At 37.1% G+C, this 22,179-nt stretch overlaps 1 protein-coding gene across 2 annotated transcripts in view; it reads left to right on the forward strand.

Annotated features, from left to right (window-relative positions):
• Positions 1-22,179, forward strand: part of Vps13 (vacuolar protein sorting 13C) — a 168,880-nt gene that overhangs the window by 47,238 nt on the left and 99,463 nt on the right. For both annotated transcript variants that reach the window (XM_083110859.1, XM_083110860.1), the window contains exons 15-24: positions 650-899; positions 2,435-2,661; positions 5,039-5,194; positions 6,417-6,551; positions 7,762-7,934; positions 9,240-9,393; positions 10,958-11,111; positions 12,444-12,586; positions 19,906-20,197; positions 21,567-21,847. In XM_083110859.1, coding sequence (XP_082966985.1) covers positions 650-899; positions 2,435-2,661; positions 5,039-5,194; positions 6,417-6,551; positions 7,762-7,934; positions 9,240-9,393; positions 10,958-11,111; positions 12,444-12,586; positions 19,906-20,197; positions 21,567-21,847 — 1,965 coding nt within the window. The remainder of the gene's footprint in view (positions 1-649; positions 900-2,434; positions 2,662-5,038; positions 5,195-6,416; positions 6,552-7,761; positions 7,935-9,239; positions 9,394-10,957; positions 11,112-12,443; positions 12,587-19,905; positions 20,198-21,566; positions 21,848-22,179) is intronic.

Below are 22,179 nucleotides of genomic sequence, written 5' to 3' on the forward strand. Positions count from 1 at the left end.
ATTGATTGAAAGTGTCACATGCACTATACTGTTGTACTGTAAAGGAAAATATAACAGCTGTGTTTTTCAAATTCTGTTTTGTTGCAATGAATTGAAATCTCATAACTTTATTTCTTATAAATATATAATGTTGTTGAACTGCCTTATTGGCAGTACGGGGATTATTAGTAGATACACTCGCTTTTTTTTCTGACCAATATTTATTATGATACCCAGACTATGCAGACTCGAATGAATGTGGACCAGAAGTAGACCCCTCTCACTTACCTAATTCCTTCTCTCTCCTGTCCTGGCACCTCCTCACTTCCAGAATGCCACTCTCTCTCCCCGCACCATCTTCTCTACATGCTTCCCCAAACGCAACTCCCTGATCAGCCATGACTTCCTCCCGGCCAATGTCTCTCACTTTTCACAACTCGGCAATGACATTGCCCAATCGGAAGTTGCACCTGCATTTCTATTTCAAGATCTCCTTCTCTGTCCACAATAAGCAGACAATGTTTTTACAGGATTTATATTTTTACCGTGCTGAGAATGGCATTCTGTACCTGTTAAATAATTGTGTATATTGGAAACTGTTAAAATTCAGAATCAGAATCTTTTCAGGAAATTACTTAAGTTACATCCTTTTATTTTGTTTTTATCACAGGTAGACAAGAAGTCACCAGAACTGCACACAAGGTATGGGTCTGTCCTTCAGCTGTTAAGGGCCAACTTCACTGAGCTGAACGTGTTGGTTCAACAGGAGGCCATGCTCGCTCTTCTCAAGTTCTCCGAAGACTTCCAGACGCAGCTGACCAAAATTTTGGAGGAAGGGGAGACAACGGTGAAGGTTCCGGAAGCTGTCAAGCTTCAGGCTATCATTGAAGAACCAACAGCTTTGCAACAACAGAAACCTGGTATGTGTTTTTTGTGGTTTAGTTCATTGCTTTCATATTTGTTCAGCTTCACAGGTTAATTTGTATTGTTAATCTTAGATAATAATACAGTGGAACTTTGATTTTAATTTTTTTCAGAGGACCAATCTGAAAAAAACTACTTAATAGCTGTAAAATGTGAAATCAAGGTAAATTTTTTAACATTTTGCTATGCTGGGACCATCAAGATTGAATGCATAATTTGGGAATTTGTAAAATCCACTGTATATTCCTTCAGCTGCCTTGGATTTGGAAAAATGTCACCTCTTGCTGAAGGTTCTGGGTTCAAGTCCTGGTCACAGCATAGATATTTCCTTATTAGATACCAGTGTACTGGCACAAAGTGTAAGCCAGGCTTTAAAAAATAACACATTATTGATGACATTGTAGAAAATTGAAAAGTAGTTGAATATTGAGAATTTTCGAAATTTTGAGAAAATTCTTTTGGAAAGCAGTTTGTTTTTACGTGGTAGTGTATTACTTGAAATGCATACTTTTAATACAAAGTTTCATATTTTATATTATAGTTAATCTAATTTAACCAAGTACACTTTCAGATCAAAGTGACAAATGATGCATGAAAGATTGATACTGATTGGTAATTTTTCAAGTGATATGTGTCAAGCATCACTAAGTGGTCTAATGTAAATGCAACTATGCATTTTCCTACTGCACCATGAAAAAAGTCTGGTGTGATAAGTATGCTGCTGAACAGTGACGGCTTGAGTTGCTGTTTTACGTCAACTTTATGCACAGATAAGACTAATCAGGACTGGACCTACAGTTAAGGTGGGACCCGAACCACTATGTCATTAGGGAGACCATTGATGGGTTGATGAACTGAAAACATTCAGGAACCAAATGCTTAAAATATTTATACTCTAGAATTTAGAAATACTTTTCTTTATAACCTGTAATTTAAAATTTCAGAAGTGCTTGTTTTTTAAATACACTGTAATACTGTATTTACGCATATATAATGTACATGTGTGTATAATGCGCACCCTGGTTTTTGATGGGTAAAAGCAACAAACACTTCTATCTCGTATATAATGCACAGTACAATTCAGGTTCAAGAAATGGCTTTCTTAGTTGTAGGTTGTAAAGCTGTTGCTTTGCTGATCAAGAGCAACAGGAGGTGCATGCTTGAATTCTGCCAGAACGGCGCACTTTTCCCAGTGTTGCAAAACATTCTGTTACAAAGCGAAAAATCATGGGAAATGGCCATTTCATTTTTATAGTTTTTTTAAAAAGATATTACTAAAGAAATGCAACCTGGTAATTTTTATTTGAGCTTGTTGCTGTATATGTATGCAGTGGCATAGTGGAAACATGCGTGGTTTTAATGTTGGCTTTCTAAATTATTCTGTGCATAATACGCATCACAGTTTTTGGTGACAAAAATTTTGGAAAGAAGTGCGCATTATACACGAGTAAATACGGTATATAATTTAGATTGATGTACATGATTTTGAATTGTAGTACTCTAAGTAACGCCTGTTTTTCTACATTCCCAGTAAGAAAGTCAATCCGAAAGAAGGAAAAGGAGGTCATAGATATGAAGATCCAAGCTCATCTGGATTCCATTGCCTTAACGTTAGCCTCCCCACAGAGAAATGTTGCAAAGATGGAAGTTGTGGGTTTAGATGCTGGGGTTGTCATGAAGAAAGCAGAGACCCAGGTTATGGCTGTTCTCATGGGCCTCAATATGACTGATCCAAACCCAACCACAAAATTTAAGAAGGTCAGTGCACATGTGAAAATCTACTACAGGGTGTTCCAAAACTGATTCACCATATATTAAATGTATTAAATAGCACAGGGTTCTCAGTGATTTGGATATTTTAGACCTTGAAAAGTCAGAGATATGTTGCAGAATCTTGGCTTTGTTCTTAAAGTGCAGGACAATATAAAATCTGGGAAATATTTCTAATATTTTGTTATATTTGGGTGGAAATTAAATGTATCATGCACAAAATATATAAAATGGAAGTTCATAAAATAAGAGTTCCACTGTAGATAAATGACCAAAAAAGATCCTGAAAATGTGTGGAAATATTAAATATGGTTTTGTACTTAGAGTGAACATGGATTATTCATATAGTTGTAAATTCAAATTTGATATATCTTTGCGATGGGCCAAAAGTTGCAGAGAAGCATGTAAAATATGAAGATTAGTAATGATATGGTGAAATTTATGACAAAACAATTGCAAAGAACTCCCATACCCAGGTTGGGATTTGAACCTGGGAGCTCTGGCATTGTAGCACAATTTGCTAACCACTCGGCTGTGGAGGTTGGCACAAAATTTGATGCAACAGGTGTTCATAATTAGAAATAAACCCGTAAATGTATGCTGTTTCTTGGGTTTCATACTTTCACCAAAAAACATTGAAAATAGAGTTAGAATAACCAAAAATGCCTGGAAAGTCATGGAATTTATTTTGACAAGAACTAATGGGAATCTTCCAGCACTCACATATGTTCAATGTGCTTGCTGTCCTGTTGCATGCAGATATGTAGTCATTCCACACACATTCAAAGATATCAGGAGCTGCCATTGATGCCATTGTGATTCTAGCCTTTGAACGAGGACATCACATGACTTTCTTTCTGTTCAATCTAATTATGTGAAGTTGAAGCCATTCCACAGATCATCGTTGATCAATCTTATCACTCTGGAAACCATGCTTCAAGGTATGCACTTGCTTCAGCATCAACATTTTTGCCTATGGTGCGTAAGTTTTGGGACACCCTGCAGTTACTGCACTTAACAGTGATGCATACAGCCTGGAAAAGTCAGGAAATGTTTAGTATTGTCATTGTGATTTTAATGAATGAACATTTTTCATATAAGGGATAGGGACCACTGCCTCACAGCTCCACCACAACATTATGGATTAAGATTATTTTCTGATTGTGGTTCCATATTGTCCTGAATTGTGGCATTTACTTTAGTTTGTTAGCTGAGTTGATAGTGATGCTGATGTAGTGGTATTGGTGTCAAACAGTATCGGTTAGAATTTTTTCACTGATGCTTTTCTCAAGAGTTATGTACAGTCGAACCTGAGTTATACGTATGTCAAGGTGAAGAGAAAATAATATGAAAACTGAGAATTACTTGCAAATCATATTTAGATAACATGTCATATCATTATTAAGATACTGTAATTGCATCTATTTTGAGTTACAACCCGACCAGTAGCAAATGAAAACTTTCACTGAAGAAACCGCTGTTCTGTTTTTATTATGGGACACAGCAAACCTCAACTATCGGCATCTTTTTAACGTGTGCGCTTTCATATCACGATTACATACAAAATAAAATTGGTATTGTCTTCTGAACAACTGTGGCAAATCTTTCTCCTCTGATTTCATTCCACCTCTTCTTATCTTTTCTGTGACACATTGCACTCGTCTTTCTCGCAACTCGAGACCGACCGCCGCCATGTCCGCTTATCCAGTTTCATATTTGTGCTTTTGTAACATCAAGGATGTATAGTTCTGTGACATTGTTGTAGCTTGGTTACGTACAAATCAACAGTATTTTATGAAAATCAGTACGTGTAACACATAATTATGTGTAAATGCATTGCATACAAATAAGGTTTAATTAACATGTTTTTAAATTATATTTTGCTGGGACCTACAGTCATTTACGTATTAGACAGAATTATGCAGAACTGAGTTACGTATAAAGCAGTCTCAATTGTATTTTGCAGGGCCCACAAAAATATATAATGCAATGCAGTGTTGTACTGTTCTGTGAGGAAATCCCAAGAAAAGTCATTTTTAAGCTCTGTTCTTTTCCTTTCACATGTATGTATGTGGATTTTGTCATTGGTATTTTGAAATCAGTATATTTCCTGTTTTGTCATATCACTAATCCAGCACCTGAAGTGGAAAATGTTAGCTGGTCGAGCTTTGGGATTAGCTGTAGGGATTCTTCTATGGTTTAACATGGTGTCAGTGAGATAACTGAGGGAATGCTTTGTGAAAATTTTCTAGCTTGGGGATCTGCATCCCCCCCGCCCTCCACTTGAGGCATTGACTAATCAGAATTTATATGTTATCAGTGTTTGATTTTCATTTTCCAACAACATCCTTGTAATTATTCACAGGTGATGTCATTTATCGGCAATGAAGCACTGTCAGCAAATATAGTGATGTATGACACGGAACAGTCCACAGACCCAGAGGCTGTAGATCTTGCAGTCCAGGTGAAGATGGCTTGTGTGCGGATGGTTTTCCTCAACCAGTTTGTAACTAATGTTCTGGTAAGTGATACACTAACAGGGAAGAATATTTTTTATACATGTAAATGTTAAAACTGTTTAATTTAAACTGCAAAATAAATGTTTCCAATCTCTTGAGACCTGACATGTACCACAGACCTTTTGTGATTTCACATATATTTAAAGCAAGGAGTTAAAGATTGTGTCATGCTTAATATTTTATTCATGAAATTTGGAATTGTTAAACTATGAAGCCCAGAGTTCTGCCTTGCTGCTGAAGACATAGCTTCCTTTTATACAGTATGAGAAAAAAGTATAGCAAAAGTTGGCAACGCTGTTCATTGCTAGTATTGTGTGGGAAGCGAGGAAGTCCAGCTACAGTGTCGCATTGCTTCTTACATAGAACAGCTATAGTGAAAGGCAATCATCAGTGGCCTTAAGTATTTGTTGTTGTCGAGCATTATTTCTGCTCATACAGAATTGGCCATTCTGGTGGGTCTACTGGAAACATCTACAGAACTTGTTCGAGCAAGAGTTTCAGCAAGACAAAGCAGTGCCACACACTGTAGGAATCACAAAGGAACTACTCACTTGCAGGGTCAGTTTGGAAAATATTTGGTGTTTGACTGGTGATACTTATAACATGTATGCTGACTCTTCTGTTTACGGTCAAATGTTGTGTGTACAATACCTGTTGTATATACAGGTGTTGATTTAGATGTTATGTTGATACAGTTAACATTTTTCATTACATCGTACTTACACACTTAAATAAAACAGTGCACCTCATAATTGAGAAAAGAGAGACGCGGTAGTATATAAATACGGAGAAACTAGTACTCACTTTTATCCACGAAGCTGTTTTTTTTTTTTTTTCGTTTAATTTCAGTGGCCACTGCCACCATCCTCGTTGGAACTTGCAAGCAAGTTTAAAACAGTGCACGTTCTGCATTTTGGTATACCTTATCTCCGGCCATACAGTGTTGCCAACATTTTTCTCATAGTGTCACATGGATAATCACAATTTAATCCTGGTGTTAACCTCCTCATGTTGAATGGATGATACAATATCTCTGCCAAAGGTTTTGGGTTTGAGATCGGGCTGAGTGTATGCGTTTCTTAGTGAGCGTCCCTTCATAAATTCCATCTACATGCGTCTTCTTTGCATTTTGTTCTTGTAACATGTATCTTGAACATTTGACTTTTTTTTATATTTATGTGAAAATTTCATTTAGGTAACCTAATAATTTTATCCTCACTTCAGAACTTTGTGTATAATTTCCAAAGTGCAATGGAAGTAGTGATGGAGGCTTCAGCCGCAGCTGCGGAGGCTGCAAGACAGAACATGCAGGAGGCTTATGCAAAGGCTGTTCGTGTGTCACTGGATGTGGAGCTGAAGGTAAGGGTAGTCTTGCATCTGTACCTTTAAGACCTGAAGAGAGTACAAAAAAGTATGACCGATAATATTGATTATAGTGGTATGATTATCAGAAAGTCATCATCATCCTTTGCCGTTTCCTACTTCTGGCTGGGTCTTCCACCACTCCTCTCTTTCCATGGTGTTCCAATCTTGTCCTCTTCTCCTAACACTCTCCACTATCTGCTCTTTCCACAGACATCTTGGTCTCTCACTTGGCCTTATTCCCACTCCTTGTGCATTGTAAACTCTTACTGGCAGTCTTTCTGCATCCATCCTCTTCATATGTCCAAACCATCTCATCTGTGCCTGATCTATCCTGTCCTGAAGCTTCACCACCCCCAATGTCTGTCGGATCTCCTCATTCCTTATTCTATCTCTTCGAGTCTTCCCCAATATACTTCTTAAAAAATGTCATCTCCGCTGCCTGAAAGTATCAGTTATTTATCACTAATGCCAGTACTGATACTTTCAAGGGTGCCCTCGATATTAGATGGTGAGGGAAAGTATGCAAAATGTAAGAGAAAGAGATTTTGTTATTAAATGATTGTCATATAAGCAGCGCTCTGGTAATTTGATATGGTACAGGTCCAGTGGAATACTTGTATATTAATATGCATAAATATTCTTAACTAATTTAAATCGTTGCAATTTTCAAGTGTCTGTATCGGTGTCTTTGGGAATCTGTAAGAGTATAAGCATTGATACAAGAAGTGAAATGTAAATTCTGGGGCAGTCCCGCACCGTGGCTGTCCGGTCTAAGGCACCAGGCCTTGGTCCAGAGTCCAAAAATCTTAGAAAATACATGTTGTACTTTAAAATTGATTTTGGGCTGGAATGGCAGATCTTTGAATATTGTGATTTCTATTTGGTGAATGTGAATATTTTTGAGCAATCTGTTGGTAGATAGCTTTGTCATGGTTCCACTGCAGTACTTCCTGTATTAAGATCTATTATTACTGTAATATTCCAGCATTGATTTTGAAATCAGCAAGTGTATCAATTCAAAGTGATAATCTGCTTTCTTGTGATTGTGTAGTTTTACGAATGGTCAATGTATTTAAGTACGTTCGTAGACAACATATTTCAGTTCAGAGAAAATACTATAAATATTGTAATTTTGTAAGTGTTTTGCTCATTTCAATCACACTGCTGTAGCCTGATGAGTGACACTCATTCCTTTTACTTGCAGGCTCCAATAATAGTTGTTCCTGAATGTTCGAAAAGTACTAATGCTGTGATTTTAGATTTTGGTATACTTACCATAAAAAATACTCTCAAGACCTTGAGTGCTACCAACGAACTGGGCTTTCCTGCTGTAATTGATGAAATGCAACTGGATCTTCAGAAAATGAGCATGTCAAGGTGAGTTTTACCTTTCTGGGCTGGACACTTACTGAAGTCTCCATACGCACCCCTATTCTTACTCCAAACTTTCATACATACTTAGCTGTTTAACCCTGCATTAGACGCTTCATTTTTTTTAACACGTGGTGTACACCTGTCCCCCAATACTTCAACTATCTTTAAGGTATGAAATATATAATGAATTATACTGGCCATCCTTTCTTTGCCTTTCTTCTAAGATCAGATGTGATTTCTAAATGACTTAATATTGTAAAGTTAACGTCAGTCTCATGCTTCGGAGGCAGTCGTCAGCCACGTGCCTAAATATGTAACGACTGAAGCAGTGTCATGTTCACTTTGGTCACATTGTCGTTTTTCATGTTCACTTTGTCACAAACACATACCTACATGTCCTCCCATTCCTCACTAAGTCACTTCCATATAACATTTGATAACTGCTGTGTGCTCTGTCTTTTTCACTTCGATATTTTTCCTGTTCCATATTTAGTCCCCGAAGCATGCAACTGATGTTAACTTTATAATATTAAGTGACTTAGAAGTGCAACAGAACAACACAGCACAGCTTAGAACAAAGATAAAGAAAGAATGATCAGCTACACAAAAGTATCCATGTGCAGTGTAGTTCGTAGTGTTGCAATCTCGCACTGAATATCGATGGGGGACACCTATAACCCATGTGCATAATGGAGGAGTAAGTGACTGAGCATGTTTTTGATCTTACCACCAAAGTTTTCAAGTCCAAGTTTCAGTCTAGGCATGAGTGTTCTTTCTTAGTGCCCCTTCATCAATTTCAACTAATCATCACTCATCTTCATCATTGCGATTAGCCAAAAGTGGCAGAAAAGTAACAAAAATACAAAAGTAATATTTACAGCCCCATTGTTTGTGTTTCTGTGCTGTGTGAATGTCTGTGGAATCGTGATTTTAAGTCTCTTGAGGTTTTAAACGTGTCCACATTTTCGTTCTTACTCTATGGGGCCAGCCCCATATTTTTGTGACTTTAGCTAAAGTTCAGATTGTGTTCAGCAAGATGTTTGCCTTTTAAAATAATCTTCTTTTCGTTTTAAGTTCACTTTATTGTCATATAGCCTAATCGGGACAGTTTCCTTGATTACCAGTCTGTAACGCACGCTAACACTACACCATCAGGGTGGCTGTTTTTAAAAAAATCCATTACCCTATTTTTTTACACATGAAATTTTGGAATTATTGTTACGTGTCCTGATTGAAACCTTGATGGATAATACCAGTACTTGTTAAGTTATTTTGTATAACAAGACAGAAGTCTTTATTTTTTTTCAGAGGTATCATTAACCCAGAAACCATAGCCATAGAGGCAGGGTGTCTAATACTCCAACCAATCAGCTTTGGGCTGGAAGTGAAGCGAAACTTGTCTGTTGGCTGGTACAAGGACAACCCAGAGCTCGATGTCTCCGGCCATCTTGCTTCTATTCAGGTGAGGAGAATGTTTTGTTTCCCAGTGTAGTGTTCTTAAAGGAGAAGAGGAGCAGTTTTCTTTTCCACCAACAGTTCAGTATTTGCTGGTTAAAATACTTCTGCTGGAGAATTACTGGAAATGCAGAAGTAGGGTTTATGACAAATCGTCAATTTATTGTAAGATTCTGCCATTTTTTTAAAAAAAAAAAATATAAAAGTGAAATTCATATATCGTGGATTTGTAAAGTAAATCATCCACTGAGAATTAGGGCTGAGATGATGCTGATAGCAATGTATCAGTATCGGTTTATACTGGCTGATATTTTCCCAATTCTGGATGTTTCGTGGAGTCTGCAAAAATGTCGCATGGCATTTTTGTGAAGTCTGAATATCCTGGAAATTATGCAAAATGCATCATTGTCATTATTTTTGCAGCAACCTTGTTGGGGAGAAATTGATTTTGTGATCAAATGATTATCGTGATATTATGAATATATTAATGGAAAATGGTTCCTATGGCAAAATTATGTATTAAAATGTATAAATACTCTGAACTGGTTTGAATTGTTAGCATTTTTAAGTTTCGGTATTCATATGAGTCTCAGTAAAAGTGTCAGCACTTGTACCAACATCGATTCAAACTGGTATTGGCTCAACCTTAATAAAAGGAAAAAAAGATGATGATATTTTTTCTGTAGCCCATTTACGATACAATTGGTTTATCTATGCTGTCATCTTATACCTGCATTCAACCAATATGGATAATTTCAGAGGTTTCTTAGTTATTAATCTCTACAATTCAGAAGCCGTAAATATTCTGTTTAAACTTTAAAAACCGCTCATGTCAAGACTCTCAAAGTGGACATGATTCATTTGCGTTCTCAGTGGATAAAATGTCTAAATATGCAATTTATTTATCAAAATCACAAGGTATTAGTTACCTCTTTACATAGATCAATTAAGGAGGAGAATGAACTGTTAGGTTCCTCATGGAAAATTTGTAATTAGAATATTTTATGTATATGCTGAATGATGTTAATTAGGACAGCCCTGGTTGACTGACCATCCTAATTAGCACCGCCAAAAGAACACACTAGTCGAAACCCTTTTTGATTATTTAATTGATTTATTGGACCATATGTGACCCCTGGAAACGCATACCTGGTGTATTGGCCTGTGGCATTGTCTTGCCTAGGGCTGTTGCACACTTAACCTCCCCCCCCCCCCACACACACACATGCATGCGTACATATGTTTACTAAACTCCAATCGTTTTTGCCTTGTCCATCACTAAACTGTCTATCGCAACCGTCTATAACAAAACTATTCATCGCAGCTGCCTATCACAAACTATCTCCCCCAACTCTCTATAAAAACTGTCCTCTCCTCTTCCCCTACCACACTATATATATATCTCTTACCAAAATTCTATTGGTGGAAGTCTGGGGACAGGCACATTTAGCAAAATGTTGAGTTATCCCTTGACAGGCCATATACAACACAGTACTTAAAACTTCATGTTGTTCCATCCCTAAAGTGTATACACCATAGATAAGAGCAAGTATTTTTCTATTTACATTTAGATAACCCTCAGCCATGAAGACTTAACCACCATGATGCATGTGCTGAATGAGAACCTTGCAGAGGAATGTGATTCCACCGTAGCTGTGGAGCCTCGAAAACCATCTGAGGAAGTGTCGAGCAGGGATAGCGCACAGAGGCCAAGTACTTTGGAAGGTTCGTAAATATAAGGCACATTTTGGGGAATAGAGTTTCAGTTTCCTTTCGGGCAGCAGCACAGGTGGTAAGAAACTGTTGATAGCTGAAAAGTTTTAACATGGTAGTTCTTTGAGGTTATTGTAAGTCTTGCATATTTTGTAGTTTGAATTTTTTAAGATTACATGAATTTTTTTTAGTTTGGATAATCAGCACAATTCAAGAAATAAAGAGAATTATCCAATGAAGTTGTCAAGTGACACTTTTTAAGTTGTTCTATTAATAGTTCTGCCAATGAGCTGAGAAAGTGATTTAAGTAAAGAGTAGCATTGTATGGCACAGAAATCTGGATGGGGGATATGAAGAAGTGAGAAATCCAAGTACAAGCTTTAGAAATAACATGTGAAACTGTGCTGTCCTGGAGGTTATTTAAACATTTGCAGATATACCATGTGGTCACATTCATAAAACTAATAAAACACTTAAAAACTGCACTCTTTTTTGTAAAGGTAAAAGTTCAAGTTACCCATGCTCATTGCTCGTGGCCACAGGGAGTTATGGATGTAGTACCCCACACATTCACGATGTCTGTCATTTTGAGTGTGATGTGATCAGCACCATTCTCCAGCTACCTTTACTCCCTCGATTGCCCCACTATGTATGTATTAGAGCCTGGGTGGATGCCAAAGCCAATTTATACAGGGTCAAATTCACAAAAACTTCGACCTCAGATCACTCACCCCAGGAATCAAATCCATGTCTTCTGTGTACCGGTCAGATTTCCCTTTTGGCATGACCGCCATGGCTCATTTTTATACGTTTTATTGTATTTATTAATTTATATTACTACAAAAAAAATACTGATTATTTCTTGTAACTAACATTCTTTATGTAAATCTTGAAAAAAAGATTACACATGAAATGTGCTGAAACTTTCAATATTAATAAGGTTTAGTCACTACAAAAGAAAGAGGTTGCAGTTTTTATTAGTTCTCCTGAAGGTAAAAAAGAAAAAAAATAGTTGCATCACTGGGTTGAAATAAAATGCCTGCAAAAGGGGCACGTGATAGAATTGTTTATGAGGAAGAAGAAAGCATTAATGGATGGATGACATCAACTAGATCTTATGAAGTTACAAAACATAAAGGTACAGGCCTGTAGACCAGTGGAAAACCCACCCATTTGCTAGACGACAATGAAATGGATGTAACTCTTTTAACTAAGATTTTGTAAATTAATAGATGGTAGTTAATTGAACATGGATTAAGTGAAAGCTATAATTTCTATCATATAGTTCATTTTAATAATTTCATGTTAGTATAAGAACTTTATTTTTATTAATTTCCTTTCCAGGACTTCAAAAGGTGCAGGTGGAGGCTGTCCATGAGGACCCGGATATGCTTCTTGCTGCCCAGGGAATTATTTACACCAAAATAAGATTCACATTCATGATGGACAACCTTGTGGTGGATCTTTTCACTGGAGGATCAAAAATGGTACTGTTGACATGCTACTTTTGAAATCTAAATGACACATGGCTTTCGTCCGTTGTTAAAGTGTACAATCTTCTTGTAGCAGTGGAAGGATCCACTTTTGTTAGAACATTGCTTGTTGGGCCCTAACAGATGTCCAGTTGAACCAGTTTTTATGGAAACATAAAAATGATCCTGATGGTCCGTGAGGTTGAAGAAAGTTAATTTGTAAATCACTGGTGTCTTCAGACACTTTATGCCACCAGTTGTTATATACACAAGTAAAATATCCAGTAATATCTGTGAATTCTAAGGCATTTTAAAATATTATGAAACAATGTTCTATAAATTCATCACATGCAGAATAAGGTTTCATATGTATGATATCTTTTGTAAAAGGAAGAACTGCATGAACCTTTTTGATTCCTGGAATAGAATTAACTGTAACAAATCGGTCACACAACATAGAAAAATCATCCTCATGGTAGGCAACATTGATGAAGTTTTTGCGATTTTTGTAGTGTGCTGCTGCTCCATCAGAAAAGTAAAATATCTTGACTAGGTTGTCAGAACAAAATGTATCCTTCAAAAATGTAATAAGTACAAGGTGGTTATAATTAAAGTGACGGTGATCAGAGTGGTACAGCACGGGCTGTAATGAGAGTAGCAGTCTGAAACTTCATAGATATGATAATGAAGCAATGCGCTCGCGAATTATGCAAAAAAAAAAAATAGTTCCAATTCTCGCCACCAGGGTAAAAAATGGCACTGTAAGCAGTCAAAACGTGGTATAGTTACAGGAAAAAGGCAGGAAAGATCAAACACATGAGAACAATGGCTCTGGCATGTTTATTAGGAACTATGGTTACAAGAACTGTTCAATATGGCCTCCCAATTCAGCAACATGCTGCGTTCGTAACACGGCATGGTCGACGGTTGCTCGCAGCATGTCTGGTGAAATCTGAGCGACATGTCGTTGTATGCTAGCCTTCAGATCAGGCAGAGACCGGACATGTCCCTGATAGACACATCTTTTAAATATCCCCACAGCCAGAAGTCACATGGATTAAGGTCGGGGGATCTGGAAGGCCAATCATCTGGAAACTGCCTAGAGATGATGCGGTCATTTGTGAAGGTTTCTCGCAGCAAATCTTTCACGTGGCGAGTGACATGTGGTGTTGCCCCATCTTGCATGAAAATGGTGGTGTGTTCACAGTTCTGTTCTTGCAAAGCTGGAATCACGTGTTGCACAAGGAGGTCCCTATAACGTGCAGATGTCACTGTACACCTAACAGGCCCTCGAGGTGTCATCTCCTCAAAGAAAAACGGACCAAGAATGAAGGAGCTAGTGAACCCACACCATGCAGTCACGTAAACTGAGTGCAATGGTTGTTCCTGCACAACATGTGGACGAGTGGAACCCCATATGCGACAGTTCTGAGTATTCACTGTACCGACCAGAGTAAAATGCGCCTCGTCAGTCCACAGAATATTCCCCGGCCACATGTCATCCACTTCCATGCGTGCCAAAAACCGATGGGCAAACTCACGGCGTTGTGGAATATCTTGGGGTTTCAATTGGTGCACAATTTGAATCTTGTAGGGATACCAGTGTAAAATGCACCGCAATACCTTGCGAACTGTTGACCAGGGGAGTGACAATTCACGTGCCACAGCTCTAGCACTGGTTGCAGAAGTTGAGGCATGTGCTGCACGGTCAGCTACAGCTACAGCAACTTTGTCCACAACTTCCACGGGGATGGGCCGCCTTCCTCTCCCTGGTGCAACACCCAATTCACCTGTTTCCTCGAATTTCTTCATCATCTTCTTCAGCCCATTAATTGACATGGGCCCTCTTCTCAGCCCTTTCTGTTGGCGATATTTCCGCAGTGCAGCGTTACTATTGCTCCCATTCTGGTAAAACAACTTCACTAGCAGTGCACGGTCTTTCTTCGCAATAGCCATTGCTTTTTACACGGGAAAAATCAAACTTTTAATGTTCGGCGAACATTCACATCACTAAAGGAAAAAAAAGCAACAAGCGTCACCAACAACAACCAGGGAGCTCACACAATGGTTAGGCAATGTCACCGACTTTGACGTCAGAGTTACGGAAAATTCCACGTTTTGACTGCTTACAGCGCCATTTTTTACCCTGGTGGCGAGAATTGGAACTTTTTTTTTTTTTTTTTTTTTTTTTTTTTGCATAATTCGCGAGCGCATTGCTTCATTATCATATCTGCGAAGTTTCAGACTGCTACTCTCATTACAGCCCGTGCTGTACCACTCTGAACACCGTCACTTTAATTATAACCACCTGGTACTTTCTGGAGTAAGTGAACTAATGCTTTATCATAACTAACTAACTAACTCCCTAGCCTTCTTAAACCCGAAGGTTCATGGCTGCAGCAACACAGGCCTTCCATCTTTCCCTATCTTGAGCAAGTTCTCTTTTCCATCCCTACCGATTTCCCTTAGGTCCATCTCAACGTTGTCCCTCCATCTTCGTCTTGGCCTTCCTACAGGTCTCTTACCATCAGGTTTCCCAACAAGAATCCTGTAAATTCCTCTTTCCTCTCCCATTCGTGCAACATGGCCTGCCCACCTAAGTCTTCTTGATTTAATTATTCTAATAATATCTGGACATGAATACAAATTATGTCGTTCTAAATTATGTAACCTTCTCCACTCACCTGTCTCCTCATCCCTTTTAGGTCCAAAGATTTTCCTAAGGATCGTATTTTCAAATACTCTCAATTTATGTTCCTCTTTCAATGTAAGGGACCAAGTTTCACATCCATATAATAAAAAAACTAAATATGCTGACCAAGGCAGTAATTTATTTTATTAAAAACATAAACTAACGTAACGTTTCAACCTTCTAGCAAGGTCTTCTTCAGACTCTGTATCAAGTACAAAAGTAACCAGATACAACAAGAAGGGTAATATATATACACACAAACATTACTCCCTCCAGACTATTTAGAAAGTTGTTTGGAACTTTCTAGCAGATGACTTTTACTTTCCTACTTTACTTTCACCTAAAAGGCTAAACACAATTACTTCCATATAGAATGTGGTTGGACTTTTTAATCTCACGCTCTTTTCCCTTCATTTTTCTTCCTTCTCCTCTCCTCTTTTTCTCTTGTCCTTTCCACTCTTTCCAACATCTTCTTCCATTCTTTGTTTAACTTCAGTCCCCCATTCCAGTTCATTGTGTCTTCTTCGCCTTTCTTCTCTATTTCCTTGGCTTCCTTCCATTTTCTCACTAGCATTCTCTTCTCCCTTCCTATCTGCTTAGCCTCATCCCACTCTATGTCATGTCCTGTTTCGTGTGTTTAAATATTGCATTTCTCTCTCTTAAGTCTTACATCATCCCTATGTTGTTTCAACCTGTCTTTCAGCCTTTTTTTCGTTTCTCCTATGTACACACTCTGACATTCTTTACATTTTACTTCGTAGATAATCCCTTCTTCTTCCTCTTCTTTGTTTTCCTTTTTCTTGTTAGCATTCCTCGCTATTCCTAAGATGCTTCTCCCTCCCTTCCTGTAAGTTTTAATTCCTGCTTTCCTAAGCACTTTGCATATCTTTTCTGTGGTCTTCCCCATACTCCTTATTCCAAACCTTCTCTCCTCTTTTTCTTTCTCTTCCAATTCTCCCCTACCCGTTTTCTTACTTCTTCTGTTTATGTCCAGTCTATCCTGCTTCTCATAGCCATTCTTTTCCAGCTGTTTCCATAGGCTATTTATTTTGCCTTCTTTTTCACAAGAAGGGATTATCTACGAAGTAAAATGTAAAGAATGTCAGAGTGTGTACATAGGAGAAACGAAAAAAAGGCTGAAAGACAAGTTGAAACAACATAGGGATGATGTACGACTTAAGAGAGAGAGAAATGCAATATTTAAACACACGAGAGAAACAGGACATGACATAGAGTGGGATGAGGCTAAGCAGATAGGAAGGGAGAAGAGAATGCTAGTGAGAAAATGGAAGGAAGCCAAGGAAATAGAGAAGAAAGGCGAAGAAGACACAATGAACTGGAATGGGGGACTGAAGTTAAACAAAGAATGGAAGAAGATGTTGGAAAGAGTGGAAAGGACAAGAGAAAAAGAGGAGAGGAGAAGGAAGAAAAATGAAGGGAAAAGAGCGTGAGATTAAAAAGTCCAACCACATTCTATATGGAAGTAATTGTGTTTAGCCTTTTAGGTGAAAGTAAAGTAGGAAAGTGAAAGTCATCTGCTAGAAAGTTCCAAACAACTTTCTAAATAGTCTGGAGGGAGTAATGTTTGTGTGTATATATATTACCCTTCTTGTTGTATCTGGTTACTTTTGTACTTGATACAGAGTCTGAAGAAGACCTTGCTAGAAGGTTGAAACGTTACGTTAGTTTATGTTTTTAATAAAATAAATTACTGCCTTGGTCAGCATATTTAGTTTTTTCATAATCATGGAAACAAGGCTTAATGGAGTTATAATCCATATAATACTACAGGCAAAATTACTGTTTTGTATATTTTAACTTTTAGTTTCTTAGATATCAAACGAGAAGACAAAAGTTTATGAAGAGAGAAGTAACATGCATTTCCTGAATTAAGCCTACTTTTTATTTCCTCTTTAATATAATTTTCATTTGTTAATATTACTCCTAAGTATTTGAATTTGGAAACTGGTTCAAACGAGTTGTTATCAATAATTAGATTTTGATTATTACCTAACACTTGGTTTCGTCCTGTAAGCATATATTTAGTTTTCTCTTTGTTAACTTCCAAACCTATCTCTTTAGCAGTTTTGAAAAATATTTTAGCATTATTCTTAATTGTATTCACATCATCCCCCAGTAAGTCTACATCATCTGCATATGCTAAAAACTGAGTCACACCGTTTAATTTTAGTCCTTCTTTAGTTTCTTTTACCTTCCTAACAGCATATTTTAAGGCAAAATTAAAGAGCAATGGAGATAATGCATCTCCTTGTTTTAACCCATCATGAATTGTAAATTTGTCAGACATATTATTACCCCCCACGAATTTTACTTTCTGTTTCAATGGTGCATATTTTTATCATACTAACAAGCTTCTTAGGTATTCCAAACTCTACTAATATATTATATAATTTATCTCTCTTGACCGAATCATATGCTTTTTTGAAATCAATGAATAGCTGATGGACATTTTGATTATATTCCCACTTTTTTTCAAGTGTCTGTCTGATGTGAAAAATTTGATCTGTAGTTGATCTGTTACGTTTAAATCCACATTGATAATCACCTATAATTTCATTAGCATATGGGGTTAGTCTTGTTAAAAGAATGTTGGATAATATTTTATATGTTGTTGAGAGTAGAGAAATTCCACGGTAATTATTGCAGTTCATTTTATCACCTTTTTTAAACACAGGAACAATTATGGATTCTTTCCACTGTTGAGGGATTTCTTCTTTATTCCATATTAAACAAATGAATTCATGGATTTGACATATTAATGAATTTCCACCATATTTAATTAACTCAGCTGGTATTAAATCAATGCCAGGTGCTTTGTTATTCTTTAGCCTTTTAATAGCATCTTTAACTTCAGTCAAGTTAGGTTCTGGAACTAAAGGTTCTGCTGTGTGGGCTTCATTTACTTCTGATTTATCTCCTACATGGACATTTAAAAGGTCATTAAAGTAGTTCTTCCATCTATTTAGAATATCACTTGGGTCAGCTAGAAAATCACCGTCTTTATCTTTTATCAAGTTTACTTTAGGTTGCCACCCCTTTCTAAACTCATTTACACCTTTATATAAGTCTCTGATATTTTTATTTTTGCTGTTTGTTTCAATTTCGTTAATTTTGCTTTTCAAGTAATCTCTTTTTTTACTTCTAAACATGCAGTTAACTTCTCGCTTTATTCTATTATAATTGTTTAGATTTGTATCATCAGTTATTTAACCACCTAAGTCTAGCCTGATTTCTTATTTCTATTAGATTATGACATTCATTATCAAACCATGGCTTACTTTTTCTCGGTTTATGGTATCCTATACTTTCTTTAGCTGCTGATTCTATTGCATTACGTATGTGCTCCCAATTCTTATTTACGTCTGTTTCATTTATATTATCATCATCATTTAAATCCTGCAATGCTTTATCATGCTATCTGATATGGCAAAATTTCAGTTATGATTGTCGAAGTATTGGGATTTCCATAATAAATAGTGAATGGATGTATTGTTGTTGCTTGACCATTGTTCCAGTGAAATCCTTGCAAGGCATCTTGCAACACACAGGAGTAATTTTCTGCAATATCATGAAGTACAATGTAGTGCCTATCAAGAACTGTTTCGTTTAAATGCTTGAGAAATTAAACTTTTTCGTATGAAAGAATTTCCGATCAGGTGCACATTTTTTCAACTAGAATTTCTATGAATTCTGCAGACTTCATTGATGTTTCAAATGTTGATCTGTCTGTGGATATCCACTGTTTCTTCCTGCTTTGGTGTTATTTTCCAGGTGATACTTATTAATTTCAAAATGTGGACTATCAAGCTTTCCACGGATCTCAAATCTTCAAGGTTTTCTAATCTGGATGATGCCATGATGCTGGTGATCAAGATATCTTTCTTAAAAAAGTCAGCTCAAATTAGAACTGTCACACTAAACACACTATCTATTCAACATTCTACCACACTTGTTTCAAACAACACTGCTGCACACATTCTTCACTTTCTAGTTGCAGAAGTATTGCAGATTAGAAAGTCTGCAATGCAAGAGTGCAGTGTTGCAAACTCCCACTAGAAATGACCGGCTGAAAAAATACACATACTAATTAAATTTTTTTTCTTTATATTCCATAAACGTCCCAACTTCAAATTTGGTTATGTTATAGTGTAACCTTGTGTTAACAATATATTTCAGTTCCAAGGAAATCGCAGATATGCATCTTAAAGTTCAAGGTCCAAAGGTCAGAGTGGATGACCTTGAAAAGATTTTATTCTAAATATAGTGATGTGAAACACCCTTGGAAAGCTTATTTCATGTCCTTTCAAACAAGATTACAACCAGCTCTCTACGTCAATTAGGGTAAGAGCAATTATCCATGAAAGTCTCGAGCGCAGACTAAAAATCGACAATTTTTTGTATTTTCGAGCCCCCAAAAGTCCATAACTACGCCACACAGGAAGTTACAATTTCTCAGGATTTTATATCTTCATGAAGACTACCAAATAGTAGAGTTTCAGAAAAATCTGAGATGGTCGGGTCAGAAATGACACTTTTTTTTTTGTTGATTTGGCGTGGAATGACCCACAGTGTCCCATCCATAAAACATTATTTTTATATTGTCAAATGGTACTCATTGCAGCATGAAAGCGACTCCCCAAAGAGAACAGCTGATGACGGCTTGGCTCGCTTCAGTCTCTACATCCTGGCCCTGAAAGGAAAAATGCTCTCGGACAACTCGATGGTCACCTCCATCCTCCTTGTGGATTGTTTGCTGGACGACACCAGAAAGATTAGATCTCCATCTGGCATAACGCGGCTGATGGAAAGGAAGGAAACTGTGGGGAAGGATGCCACTCCTTTCTCGACAACAGATTCAGTGTCTCGAAGCATGATTGACATCACATATCAGCAAAAGAATGACGACACATTCAGTGAGTACTGATCGATTATATTTTGATGCTCTTTTTCTTTCATTAGAACTACAGTATCTGTTTAGTCACAGAACTGTGACTAAACAGATATCTTGTTGTTATTATTAATTATGGTTATTATTAGTAATAATTATTTTTAAAATTGTGATACAGTCTGTAGTTTTTCTTCACTACCTAACATGTTGTTTCATAATTTTAACTTCAATGCTAACATTTTAAAACTAATAAAAATAAATTTTTTCTTTATATTGCACTCATTTCTTAATAGCCTGGTCTGCCACATAGAAAAATGGTTAACACTCTTGCCTTTGGTGTGAGTGGTCCCAGGTTCGATTCACGGGAGAAAGCCCCCAAAATTTTGGCATTGACCCAGCATCATGAGGGCAATTTGCAATTTGAAATAATTGGATTTTTCGTTTAATTGCAAATGAACCACTGCCTTCATAACAATGGTTACAGTGTCTGGGACATCCAAATGCAAATTTGCAGTGTTGAAACATGGAATGTCATCTATACGAACGTACAGGAGTTTTATATTCTGCGGTGATTCATATGGTACAAGATTGGGCCCAAAGTTTTCCAGCCAAACTGGTTATACAAAGTTATATCTGGCAATGTTCAATGTGTCGCATAGCTCAATCTATCAATCTAATATGTGTAGGCAAATGTAACTGTTTTGCTAATAAACGCCCTGCAGTACTTTTGGATATGGTCATTTTAGTTGAGCTGTTAAGATATTTGCCTTAGTTATGTTTTCTTCTTACCAGTGGAACATATTTAGGTTAGTATCTTTTGGACCATACCCTTTCATGGATTTGATGACATTAAACATCGTATGGATTTTTTATGTGACTTCTTAACTGAATAATTATAAATAAGGCTGAGTCGACACCGATGCCAATATATCAGTAAGTATTGGTTGGAATTTATTCACCAATATCAGCCAATACTTTTGAACAATTTGTAATTGTTACAATTTTCAAGCACCAGATTGGTGGGAATCTTTAAGAGTATTTGCATCAGTTCAAATTGGTATTGGCCCACACCTAGTTATAAATGAGGGGTTCAGAGCACAAGTAGCATAACTTCATTTTCATGGAAGTGGGGTTACATGTGTAACTTAGAACTGTGAAGTATTAACATTTCACTGCTAGAAGTAAGTATCTCGTAAGTTTCAAATTCTTGCTCATAGAGGCACCTCTATGTTTGTGCTCCAACAGTTAAACATTGTACTACATTATCTAAATGTGCCTTTTTCTCAAAACTGTCTTGAATGGACACTTGTGCTCCGAACCCCTCAAATATACTCCACGTTGGTTAAACTTGGGGAATTTGTTGCAAGTTTTCTCATACTTCTTTCTCTTTACAGTCGATGTTCGAGTGTTCGGTTTCAATCTGATCCTTTGTATGGATTATATGATGTTCTTGGCAGAGTATGTAACAAGTGCTATGTCGCCGCAGAACACGACTGAAATAAAAACAGCCATTGCAAAGCAACAGGAGGCCAAGGCATTGGCTCCACAGCCGCCCCCTCCCCCTCCAGAGGCAACGCAGCCCTTCATGATGACAGTGAACGTCAGGGTGGAAAAGCCGGACATCATCCTAGTCGAGAGCATGGAGGACATCAACACAAATGCCTTAATTTTGAATGTGAGTAATGAGTTGATTGGCAATGCTTTGACAGGAATTTGGGTGCGATAAATTGCTATTTTTTTTTTTTTGTTAATTTTAGTAATCCACGAGTTTGAACACTGTAATGTTCATTGTAGATGATTATGTAAGACATGACCTGCATTTTCATACAAGAAATGTGAAACATGATGTGAACTTTCAAACATGAAATCTGACGTTTATTTGTCAGGACTGAATAAAGTATCCTATGAGTTATGAAAAACCATGGAACGTTGATGAATTCTGAAGAGAAATCTGTGGTAAGAAATAGACTTTTCAGAAGGAATACATTTTATATTCCATGTCTTTTA

The sequence above is a fragment of the Lepisma saccharinum genome, chromosome 24 (genome assembly GCF_977018435.1).
Source record: "Lepisma saccharinum chromosome 24, izLepSacc3.1, whole genome shotgun sequence".
Lineage (NCBI taxonomy): Eukaryota > Metazoa > Arthropoda > Insecta > Zygentoma > Lepismatidae > Lepisma > Lepisma saccharinum.